This window comes from Vidua macroura, chromosome 8 (genome assembly GCF_024509145.1).
Source record: "Vidua macroura isolate BioBank_ID:100142 chromosome 8, ASM2450914v1, whole genome shotgun sequence".
NCBI classification, from domain to species: domain Eukaryota; kingdom Metazoa; phylum Chordata; class Aves; order Passeriformes; family Viduidae; genus Vidua; species Vidua macroura.
Genome location: NC_071578.1, coordinates 11,563,573 through 11,576,213, shown reverse-complemented (window position 1 = coordinate 11,576,213; position 12,641 = coordinate 11,563,573). Strand labels below are relative to the sequence as shown.

At 42.3% G+C, this 12,641-nt stretch overlaps 1 protein-coding gene across 1 annotated transcript in view; it reads left to right on the top strand.

The window, feature by feature from the left end:
• Positions 1-12,641, top strand: part of SORCS3 (sortilin related VPS10 domain containing receptor 3) — a 265,016-nt gene that overhangs the window by 119,659 nt on the left and 132,716 nt on the right. Inside the window, exon 3 of the mRNA XM_053983733.1 lies at positions 7,051-7,150. Within this exon, the coding sequence (XP_053839708.1) occupies positions 7,051-7,150 (100 nt within the window). The remainder of the gene's footprint in view (positions 1-7,050; positions 7,151-12,641) is intronic.

Genomic DNA, 12,641 nt, shown 5'->3' with positions numbered 1-12,641 from the left:
ATATTCTGTATCATTTTGTTAAACCTCAGAGACGTCCAGTGTCCTCCCAAAGGCTCATATGGAATAAACAAAAGAGGATACATTTCCTGTAGAAAATAAAGATAATAATCTGAAAAAAAAAGGAGAAAAACAAAGAGGAAGCCAGCGTTCCTCTCTTCTCACCTTCATTTTGAACTGTGGATCACAATGACTACTGCATCTTGGCAGCTCATTTTTCCTTGCCAGTCTCCACTCTATGTTGTAGATGGAAATTTATCTGCAAAGGTCATCGTCAAGTCTTTTGGATGGAAATCACCATTAATCAAAAAAGAAAGGGGGTGGAGGGAGGGTGCTGAGATCATAATAGTAATTGAGGTGGATATTCTGCTGTTTACATGACATGAAGACTAAAAGTTAAAAAAAGGATTTTTTTTCAAGAGACATTACCAAAACTATGATCTGCTTGAACTTCTTTTTCCCCAGTGGGATCTCTGGTTTTAGATACTTTTCAAACTTTATAGAACTGAAAGTCCACTAGAACTGATGGGTCATGGTTCCAGAAGCATTGAGAATGTAGAACCTTGTGTATGATGGCAGAAAGTGGTTTTATTTAGATTGTGTTAAATACTCTGGGTCTATGCTGATATACTTGGATAGTTGGGTTTTTATTGCAGGAAGATCTTCCTGTTAAAGATTAGTCCCTGAGGCATCCATGACAAAAGATATAATTGGACTAGTAAAACTAGTCACAGAATGATCAAAGGCATGACTATCTTGTGCAAGGAGTGGCTGAATAAACAGGGAGTCCTGAGACTGGGGAAAAAAAAATCTGTAGATAATATGACAATAATAATTGAAATCACAAATGGCAGCATGGGGCTCCATGGTTTTGTACATGGTAACAGTTAAAACAAAAGGGAGCCTCTCTTCATACAGCGCAGAGCTGTGGTGTTTACTACCATGTGATGGAGAAGTTGCCAGAAGCTTCCCTGTGGGATTAGACAGATTTATGGAACTAAAAGCCCACTGATGGCTCTTGCATGCAAAGACATCATCTTCAATGTAGGAAGTCTGTGATATTGCTGTAGCCTGGGACATTACAGCAGGAAGCAGCACCATGTGCTTGCTTGATTTCTCTTCACTTCCCCAGACTTTCATTGTGGCCCTTAGCTTCCTTTAGTAGGATGGAGACAAAGAGAGGCAGTTCTTTCTGCTTGCAATTGTAAAATATTCTGGTTTTACATTTATTGCAGTCACTAACTCATGGTTGGGTAAAAACAAGCTCTCAGCAAATGTTTTGCTCTCTTAACTTGCTAATTCAGACTACACACACTGGAACTTCCTTGGTTACTGAGTAGATTTAGCTCTACAGGGCTCCTGTGGATACTTCTGTTGTAAAATGTCCACATCCAGACTTATGTCAGCTCCAGACAGGGAAGGACTAAGAATTAGATTTTATTTGTTACCCCCATTGATGTCATATTTGATGCTATCAGATAACAGTACCTGTGGTGTCCTTGCTGTGGGGTTAAAATGTCCTTTGCCATAATCTAGTTAAATGTTTTTGGTTTGTTTATTTTTTCAAGTTTTTTTTGGTCTGTTGTTTTTTGTTTTGCTTGGGCTTTTTTATTTGTGGGGTGTTTGGTTTTTTGTGGTTTTGTTGTTTGCTGTTGCTTTGTTTTGTTTTGAATTTTATTTTATTTTGTCAGCAGAAGTCTCTGTGTGTGAGACCAGGTCAACCAGACAGCCTTGCAGTGGTAATAATGGATCTTTCTGGCCACTGCCTCACTGGACTCTGACTCAGAAGGGGTCTTTTCTCTGTGTGTCATAGCTTCAGAAGGGCCTTTATCTCAGGGAGGGAAGGACGAGGAAGGGAAAGAAGGAAACATGTTTCACAAGTGATGGAAGACTGGCTGCCTGAATTCCTGTCTTGTGCAGTTGAGTTCTTTGCAGTGTATTAATATGTGAGCTGTGTTTGAATGTTTTCCTGCAGCTGGATGTCCAGAGAGATGTGTCTCCTCTCATGTTTCATGGGATTTACTTCTATGCTGCAGCTCTTCTCAGAGCTCTCATAATTGCTCTCCTTTTGCTAGCTCTTGATTTTCATGAAACTTGTAGAAACTTTGTGCCTCTTGGGTTTTTGTTTTTCTGCCAAACTGGGAGAAAATTGGCCAATGAGTAAAAGCAAGAAGTTGTTTGGGGGGTATGGAGAGACAAGCATGCTGCAGGCAGACAGTGAGTGTTCACTACACCATCAGAAGTGAAGCAAATATTCATCTGGCAAATTCCTGTTGCTCTCTGAAGTGCACAAAGAATTTGGATATTCTTCTGCTCATTGAAGCAGAGCTGTGCCTCCACACAGTTTTCAGTGTGGGGCTGCAGGTATGTGTAGTGGGACTCTGGGCTGGAGATGAATGCATCAGCTTTAGAAAAAGCTTAGAAAATGGCTGAAAGTCTAAAATCAAAAGCATGATGGCTGCTTCTCCACACAGAGAGAATCTCTCCACAGAGAGAGAATCACAGCACAGAGGAGAAACCCTCTGACAGGAGGGCTGGTGGAAGAGGTTGACTTTTTCATCCCAGTCATTCAGTGCCAGCATTTGCAGCTCTTTTTCTCCTGAGAGGCTGATACATGTTTTATAGCCTATCTCCATAGCTGAATAGCTGAGATTTCAAACAAGCAAACCTGCCTTTCCCTGTCTGACAGAGCCCTGGCATGGAAAGCGTCACAGAGGAGGAGAACTCCAAAAGCCATTCACATGACATTGTTTCTGCCTCTCCACACCTTCACTTCATATCTCTGTGACTGAGAAAGTCTTATCACTATATGAAGCCTGCTGGCTCAAGCCAGTTTGTTGGATTCACAGAGAAGCTCAGGCTCAGATTCAGAGGAACAAGATGGATTTTGTTAGCTTGTGGTGCTCTGACTTATGACCAGGTTTTTACAGAGAAGGTTCTTTGCCTGGGTGTATCCTTGCACCTTGTTCTGCCAGACTGGGGGAGGTTGCAGTGATGGTTTAAACATATCATAACCTGTCACAGGAGGGCAATGGAATCAAGCAGATGGTTTTTTCCCCCCGCACTGTTTAAAACAGAATATAATTATGGGAGAACTTGTGGTATCCCAATAAAGCACTTTACAAATCTTGCTTTTCCAAATGGAATATGCAGAATTTGGTGAGGAGCAAAAGTCTGATGCAGCTTAAACCCTCAAGGTCATCATCAGAAACAGGGCCAAACCCATATTATCACAGAAACGTGGGACAAAACACATGGACTGAGTTTATACAGGATTGTTATCCAACCAGAGTCCATTACACGTCAATTAGATCCATTACACAGAATCAATTAGGTTGGAACAGACCTTTGAGATCATCGAGTCCAGCCTATAACCCAACACCACCTTGCCAACTACACCCTGACGCAGAGTGCCATGTCCAGTCTCTTTTAGAGCACCTCCAGGGATGCTGACTCCACCATCCCCCTATACAGTCTGTTCCAATGTATAATCAGCCTTTCTGTGAAGAAATTCCTCCTGATGTCCAGCCTGAATTTCCCATGACACAGCATGAGGCCATATCCTCTTGTCCTGTCACTTGGGAGAAGAGGCTGACCCCCAGGTCACTACACCCTTCTTTCAGGCTAAATGCCCCCAGCTCCCTCAGCCACTCCTCCCAGGACTTGTGCTCCAGACCCTTCCCCAGCTCCATTGCCCTTCTCTGGACTCCAGCACCTCCATGACTTTCTTGAGTGAGAGGCCCAGAACTGGACACAGCACTCCAGGTGTGGCCTCACCAGTGCTGAGTGCAGGGGAACAATCCCTGTAGCATTGCTAGTCCTGTATTGAAAGAGTTGCTGTGCTACAGCAGAGTATTGAGGAGCATTTTATGAAAGCATTGTTAAAAACACTTTCACGTATACACGTGTGTGTGGGTAGAAGCAATATGCAAATATCAGCTGAGACTGAAGGCAGTAACAACATTCCAAGATTATGAGATTCCAGGCATGGCTTCAGTGGAGCAGCCCAGAGAAGAGTCAGGTAGGCAGCATCAGTTTGCCATTAAAGGCCTAAACAAAGTTAAGGCAGGCTTTTCGGGTGTGACTCATGGAAACCGCGTTTTATATCACTGAGTCTTTTGTCATTTTGATATAACTACAACATTTCTTCCCCTCCGCTACTTTAGTAATGTGCTTGGAAGGGGATCATATTGTGACCAGAGGAATGGGAGAGAATATGGTATCCAGTCTGCTTGTAGTGTCAAACAACTGTAAGGATGTATGGCTAGTTAATTTGGAATTAGAAGTGATGAGTAAAGGAGAAGGGTTCAAGTTAAGATTAAAAGATGAATCAAAACTTTTCCACCTGTGGGGGTCGCATCTCTTTTAAATGTTCAGGCTTTTTTTTTTTTTTTTTTTTTTTTATGCTTGTTTTCTAATTAGGCAATTTGGTGGTAGAGTTGAGCCCTAGACTGTATGATTGCAGAAGCTGAAATGGCTAATTGTAGATGCCTCCTTTTGAAAAGCTGAACCATTAGCTATGCAAGCTTTCAGCTTCTTCATCTCTAGAATAGAGATAGTATTTCCCAGTATGGCTTTTGGGACTTTGTTAGTTTGAATGGATTAGCACAAGACAAAAGCTTTAGATTTTTGGCCACAAAAAGTGCCATGGAAATACAGTATATTATTGTGATATCCTTTGAGATATTTCTGTGAAGCCAGTGGTGACTGTCAAGATAATAAAGAAAGCCTCAGAGAAGCTAACAAAATAATGATCCTACTTCCTTTCTAGCTATCCTTTGAAAGGGCAAATGCAATGAGTGAAAATGGTTTAATGAGAAAGAGTCATTAGGGCACCCAGCCTGCATCTTTAGAAGTGTGAAAGCATTTTGGGAGATCTTAAAATTGCTCAGAGAACAAACGCAAAGTAGCTCTGTCAGAATATTAAACTGTTATTTGTATTCTCTTTTAAGGCTGATTGAAACCAGTGATCTCTTTCACTGCCTGGTGGCTGGTACATGTGTAGTCACAAAAGTGGCTTGTTCATAGCTGCAGTGCTGTTGGAAGGGTAAGATCAAGGAAGTACCTCTGCTTGCCCTCTGTCTGTTATCCTCTGCTTAGAGCTTACTGTTACCTGAGGATTCCTGACCTCTTGAATTTGCATTTATAGGAGGCCTCGTGTACTGGAATTAATTGTCCTAGATTATTCAGTTTCATTAATAAAGCTGCTTCAGTTTCAAGATTGGCTGGAGAGGAAAGGCTGCTATTATTTCTTTGTTTGTTTGTTTGATATTGATACCTAGTGAGACAAGAGCTTCAGATACTTTGGGTGGGAAAATTCTATGAAAATACAGTATATTACTGTCATATTCTTTGGGGTACATGTGTGAAGCCCAGTGGGTGATACTACTATGCATTAGTACACAGGAGTGGTAAATGGAGCTAGTATTTTTGTATTAAAGTGTTAACCAAAACACAGGGAAGTTTGAGATTTGAAGCACCTTGGCTGGTGACTGTTCAAAGGAGAAAGGCTGGTTCAACACATTTAAGGAAAGAAGGACTTTACAATGTATTTAGGAGTTGTCCTTGAAAATGCATTTAAGGAAATGTGTTAGAGCCACATCAGTAACAAAGCAAGCTTTTGACTTCATGATTCCAACTACTTGGAAGCCTGAAACCAGCTGGCTGGTTCTGGTCACTCTTGTGTCACCTTAGGGTCCCTCTGGACTCCACTAGCAGCAAGGAAAGCAGCAGAGCTGGGTGCAGGCTCTGGCATTGCTCAGTTTCACCAGCCACTGTTCATTGTGATGCCAGAAGTGGCTTGGGCCATTTCTCTGCTGGACAGAAAAGGAGCAGAGGATTGGTCTCAAGCAGAACCATAAAGCTGCAAATTCTAGAGGCTTGTTGAACTTGTGAAACCAAATTACTGGAGCTCAGTACTGAGAAAGGCAGAGAATTGCTGCATGTTCTCTGATCACCTGTCCAGTAAAAAGCATCATTAGAGAGGAGAGCAGAGGCCATGGATTCTCATCCTAATAAAATTGTAGATATGTCCAGGTAGGCTTTTTATGAAGACCTTTCCTTGTTCATCCGCTGAAGGTTGTGTTTGCTCTGTCCCTTTGACAGAAGCTGAGTTGGATTGGAAGCCAGGCTCTCCCCACTGTTTGCATGGGGTGGGGGCGCTTTTCAGGCAGGGTCCGACACCCCTCCCTCCTAAAGTCAGCTGGTGCTGAGCACTCTTCTGTTGTGGGATCCTGTACAATGTAGCTGTTGGGTTGTTCTGGTAGGAAAAAATCTTGTTTGTTAGGAAAACAAAGTATGAAAACAGTAGAGAAACAAGCAGGGCAGTGAGGTTTCAAACATGCCCACAAATGAGGAGGAGGACACTACAGAAAACCCTCTGTGACGAAGCAGCCCTTTTCCCCAGTCACGAATGGGTAATACCACCCCCAGATCATCTGCTCCTCTGGGTGGGATTCGCTAGTGTAGGGGCCTGAATCTGTCTCTGTTACTCAGAAAAATTAAATGCCTGGCACAAAGTAGGATGGGGGTGACTGAGGACTCAAGATGCCAGTTTAGGCACATTTTTATCTAGACATGAGTTCAGCTGTTACAATTCTGAGCCGCATTTGGATCCCTATCTTTAAGTCAAAAATCAACCTACCTAAATAAAACTGTTGTTGTTGGGTTTAATTTGGATTCTTATGTTGGATTTGTCTGAAAAGAGAATTTGTACTAAGGGTGCTGCTGATATCAGAGTCCTCTTATGTGTAGATACCATTTGCAATCCCACACTGGCACATGAGGGCAGAGCCTACCCCCAAAGTCCACCTGCATGGGAGCACCACAGCTCCCCAGCTGTGCATGATCAATGAATGCAGAGACAGACACTGCCCCTAAGGACTTAAGATTTCTTCTCTTTTCTGCTGGCCACCCTTAATGAAACATAAAATCTTGTGTTTTAAGCATAATAATACTCAAACTGTAACTTGGAGCATGACTGCTCACACAGTCATTCCCTTCCCCTGAGCTCTAATAACCACATAAACTCTTTTTGTCTCCTCTTTTCTCCAGGTCAACAGACTATGGCACTACCTATGAAAAGCTAAATGACAAAGTAGGCCTGAAGACTGTGCTGAGCTACCTGTATGTCAGTCCCACTAACAAGAGGAAGGTAAGGGAGAGCCATTGCACTGGTAGCTATAGAAACAAAGTGACAGCATTCTGAGAGGAATTATGATCCTAAAGTGGAATCTGTTGGTAACTCACAAGAGCTTGAATTTGCTGTCTAAGTTGCACTGGTGCAATTCTGTGGAATTCCATAGAACTGATCCTGCTTTACTTGTGATGGTGATGAAAGACTTAATTCCCTTCTGAATTTTCTAGAATAGTAAAAAGGTTGCTTTTATTTGCTTCTGACTGTTACAACTTTAAAGAACTCAAATATTTCTGTGTTTCTTGCTTACACTGGCTTTGGCTATTACACATCTCCCTGCCTTGTGTCTCCTTATTATTAGAAATCCTGAGTAAAAGGCATTTATTTCTGCATTTGACTCTTTTTCCCCACATTTGGAGGTAAAGATGTAAATGACATTTTCTTTGGTTGCATCATATAAGGGGGCTGAAAGCAGAATATGCTTGTGAGAGTGGGTGGAAGACCTACAATTTGATTTGGTTGTGTAGGAGAAAAGATGAGGTCACAGCTTTCCAACCCCCTGCTCACTCTTCCCACGTGATGCAATTAGAGCTGCAGCTGGCTCACACAAGCACAGCCCAGGAACTGCTACTCAGTGCCTTTTTACTTTAAAATTATTGCCTGTGTTGATTCAGGGGAGCTAGTAGGACAAAGATGCTTTCAGCTACCCACAGAAATCAGTGTGGGAGGGCTGCAGCACGAAGCTAATTGCTGACAGTGAAGTTGTGCCTGGCCACTGTAGAGGCCCAGTGCAACATATTTGCCTTGATCACTTCCAAACTGGCCATATCTTGTCTCCATCGAAAGATTCCCAAGCTAGTAACTTGCTACTTGCACTATTCTTATTATGACTGTTGTGCTTTCCATCACTGGTTAGTCTACAGATGTTTTGGGACTGATGTTTGTTTCAGTGTATGTAACCATAAGGCAGACACAGCTCTGGTTCCTAAGTTGGTTTGGATGTACAGGGAAGAGGAAGAATGCAGTGGCCAGAGTTTGGCTTATAATTTTCCTGATTCAGGAGCTGAACTATTGTGACAACTATCTTGACTTCCCCCCCTGCCCCCTCTCTGAGCAAAACAGGTTAAGATGTTTTGTAGTGAGTTTTCCTTCACTCATATGGCCTTCACACCCATCCTATATCCAATATGGGGGCACTGAAGAGTTAATTCTTCTTCATTCTGTTTCCAAAGCAACTCTGCCCACCCAAAAGCACAGGCAATATGCTCAGTTACAAATCCTACGTCATTGGTGTAAAGACTCCCTCACAAATCAGAGTACAAGGATATATTATTATCTTCCAGCAATTTCTCAGGCTACTGAGCTTTACAGATTAGCAGTCTTTTTTTTTTTTTTTTTTTTTTTTTTTTTTTTTTAATTAAAACCACCTACATTTCATCATATAGTGGCATATAGGCCTATCTTTACCTGCAGTTTACTTATTTGAGATTAGAAATTTAAAATAAATTTTTGTTTTTCTGTCTCAAGGAAATGATTTTTGGACCTATCTGTGCCCTTCTCATTCCTTCTGAAAAATCTTATGAAATGTAGAGACAAGCTGTAAGGAAAGCTCACAGGAAACCAGATTCAGTGCTGGCTGCTGTGGGAACAACTTGCTTCCATTCTTTCTACCTCTGCTAAATATATGAGCACTGTTACTGTGCATGCTTAAACAGCTAGTCTGTCTGAACTCTGCTTTGTTAACCATCAAAGCAATTCCAGACATTCATGTAGCACTTGAAAAATGTCTGAACAAGGTGTCACTGGACCAGAACATCTGAAATTTGTCAAATTCAGGTTTGGGTTTATTGTCCATCCACTCCTCTTACAGATTCTTGAGTTTATGCACTGCAAAAAATGCACTAGGGTTGTAGTCTTCTCCCAGTCTCTCTGGGTGAATATTATTCCTGTGGCATGGGGAGTAAGCAGAATGATTTGGCCGAGCTCCTGAGGACAGCTGCCAATACTGAATCACAAAGCAATAGGTGGATCCCAGCAGAAAAAGCCCAGGTCCCTTGTGGTTCACCTCCAGCAGCAGAAGTGCTGCCTTGTTGGACATGATGCAGGGATCTCTTGTGAGCTGCAGAAGAGGTCTTTGCTTGAGGCAGTGAGTGGGGAGGGAGGGACCAGCAGTAACACACATGCATGGAGCCTGTGTCACACATGAGCCATGCAGACCTCTCCAGGCAAGGTGTTTTCTCCTGATGTTCACTCCCAGGCACTGATTGGAGCCTCGTAGCTCCTGTCGATTTCTGATGGGTTTGCACATTGCCGCCGGCCCTGTCTACTCATTAGTGCTTAGAGGATTAGCACTTACTTGGAGGAGGAGAAAAGCTTTCCATACATTCATTCCTAATTGATTTACTAGTGAGAAGGATAATTACTTCTCAGCTACCCTGCAGAACTACAGTGGGAATTACCTGTCAGATTTCTTTGAAGACCCAAATGCCTATTTTCAGCTGTTAAATAGGAATTGTGTTCAGCCAAATGCCAGTTATATAAACATCATTTACCTGAATTGTGGCATAACCCTGGGCTCAATTATGAGGCACGGGGATTTAAAAGCTGACATTTTGCTTTCTTCTTTTAAAAGAAAAGCCTTTTGTTTCTGATTTCTTTTTTTAAAAAAAACTTTGGTGGGAATATTTTAATTTTTTGGCAACGTGTGCTTTATTTCTTGGAGGTCAGGTTTAGTCTGTAGCTGTTTCTGACTTTTACATATTGCTGCTGGGTGATATCCACCCCACCCTCCTCGTGCACAGAGTTAACCAAGGCACAGAGCAAAAACTGAGCTGGCTTTGGCTGTGGTGCAGATCTGGGTCCCAGAGCTCCTGCCTGCTCCAGGTGCTCCCCAACCTGCTGATGGCTGCTCTTGGAGCTGAGATGGGGCATGTCCATTTCCTAGAAGTCAGAGAAGGTACTGGGAAAATGCACTTTGCCCTTGTGTAGTTTGACATTTGCAGCTATATTAAATTAATATAACAATATGCATATACCAAAGGAAGCTGCTGGGAATTCTTTTTCCCAGCTGTGATACCTGAGCCGGATTATTCCTAGTGGTCAGGGCCAGCTTGGTGACCTGAGACCGCCTTGGGTGCCAGCAGGGGAGCTGCCACGCATTCTGCAGCTCATTGTGAATCTGCAGGCTCTGGCTGCATGGTAGCCAAAACACTCCCTGCTGTGAGCCAGGACTGCTTCGTCTTCCCGTGGAGCTGTCACTTCCCCTAAGAACTAACAAGTTCAGGGTTTCACAAGGCTTTGCAAGTGTATGGAAAGCCTCTGCTGCTGGGAGTTCAGACTGCCAGACTTGGATCTGCTCTCCTGCAGGTGGCTGGGCTGTTTCTCCTCTCACTTTCACAATAGGCACTTGTGTTTGCATCAGGAAAACCTGCATTGAGCTCTCCTTACCGCTGTGAAGCTCCAGGTGATCTTTGCCCTTAGCAGGCAGACAGCTCTGAAGTCCTGGCGAATGGCTTTTTTGCGAGTTCCTGTTCTGGGCTCTGGTGAGAAGCCAAGTGCCTGCAGTGTTGACACTTCCAAACCCATGAAGATGCTCCAGTAGGCAAAGTGTATTCCAGGGCATATCTTCCTCTTCAGTGCATCTGCCCACCCAGTTGATGGCCTGAGAGGAAGACCACATGTGAGGCATCTGCTTTGTCCAGTTGCCAAATAGGTTGCAACAAGCAGGCAACTTGTGGTAAACTTCAGATTGGATAAAAGTTCATATTTGTTTAGTAGCACCCCTTCCTTAAGGATGAATGGGATTTAACAGCAGATGTTTGAGTGCTCTGAAAAGCTGAAATTAACAAAATGCTTAGCTTTGGCTTTTCTACCCTGTAGCCTGCTGTCTGTCTTTGGGGATATGACAAAAAGCTGCTTACTCTCTGCTGGGCAGAAATCTCAATTCCCTGCTGACCTTTAATTTAATGCTGTGTTTTGGGCGTTAGTTACATTTTACTAGAGGCAGAATTTCACAGTGGTCTGGGAATTAAAAGTGTTTATTTCTTCCAAAACACTAAGGGAAAAATCTCTTCTATTTTAATAGGAACATTTCTCTTGACTTTCTAAATTTTCAGTTTCTTTTTATCCCAATTCTCTTCTTTCTTTATGGTTGCTGAAAAAATTCTGTTAGGAAATTGAATAATTTCCACAAAAAGTTAAGCTTGTGATTCTTTGCTTAACTGGCTGCACTTCAAAATGTCACTGCTTGGAGCTGAAGTGGTGTGATTCTGTATTTTCTAGCATGAGTTGGTCTGCTGGGTAAGATCCCCTGTTGTGAGAACATTTGCTTTATTCTTGGTTGTCAATAACAGGGCTCATTTTACAACTGATGTCTCACAGAGGGATGTAAAGCCCTTCCAAAAGGGTGCAGAAAGAAGATGAGAATTGAAGTCCCATATATCTGAAGCACTGCTCCTTTCAGGCACAGAGGTGCCACTTTGAATCTCAAGGAATTGTTGAACCATAGATTTTAGGTATTACTTTTTCCTGTGAAATACTCTGTAAAGAGTGCTTATTCTTGGTGAAGATGTTGTTTAGTTGAAAACCCAGTTCTCACTAAGAAACTTTTATCTCTACCCTTGGGAATACTGTGGAGGTGGAGATGATGGAGTTAAAAAAAATGCAAAAGAAAGAGAGGAAAAAGGAAGAGAATAACAACTCTGACAAATCAAGCCCATTTTCCTGTATAGAGTATTGCTCAGATAAAATGTGGATAAACTGGAGGCCCTGATTGCGTTTAAGATCTGAGGTGGCAGTTCTGATGTCTTAGAAATACTTTGCTTTGCAATTCAGTTGGCTCCAGTTGTTTTTTGCTTTTCCCCTGAGCTATTACAATCATTGTTGCAGGTGATGACTTGAAGAATTAAAAGGTCTATATCCTTTTATGCTGACTGTCTGAACAGAAGCATCACCCAGGTGCAGTGAATGAAATGAGGACTCCCCCCATTTTTTTTCCTTATACCAGAATTGAAGCATTTTAGGTTTTATTTGAAGGTAGACCTTCCAGCTAAGCTATTTGAACAGTAGTTGCAAACAGAATAAAGCAGAAATAAAGTTATGGTGTTCATTTAAAGAGCTTTTGGAAAATGGTTTTTCATACTAGTTTCTTAGTTGTCACAGAATCAAAATGGAGGGGCAGTACAAATCACTGGAGCTGTAAAAGCCAAAGTCATGCTTCACCTCTCATACCTCACCATGCCTCTGAACTTTGCCCATCAGAAGAAATGTTCAGAAGCATTTAGAGTGTAAGAATTTCTGAAAGATAAATATAATTAGATTTGTTTGTGTCTGAGCAGTTTCTTGGGAGAGAAGTGCAGCAACTGCTTGTGAGCTGGCAGAGAGCAATATTGTGTTGCTGTTCATTTTAATGAAGGAAGAAATTAATTGTCTGTAATACTGTAATTGCAAAGGAATGCATCTACCTGACAAGCTGGAATATTGGGAGTGACACCCCCCTTTACAGAAACTG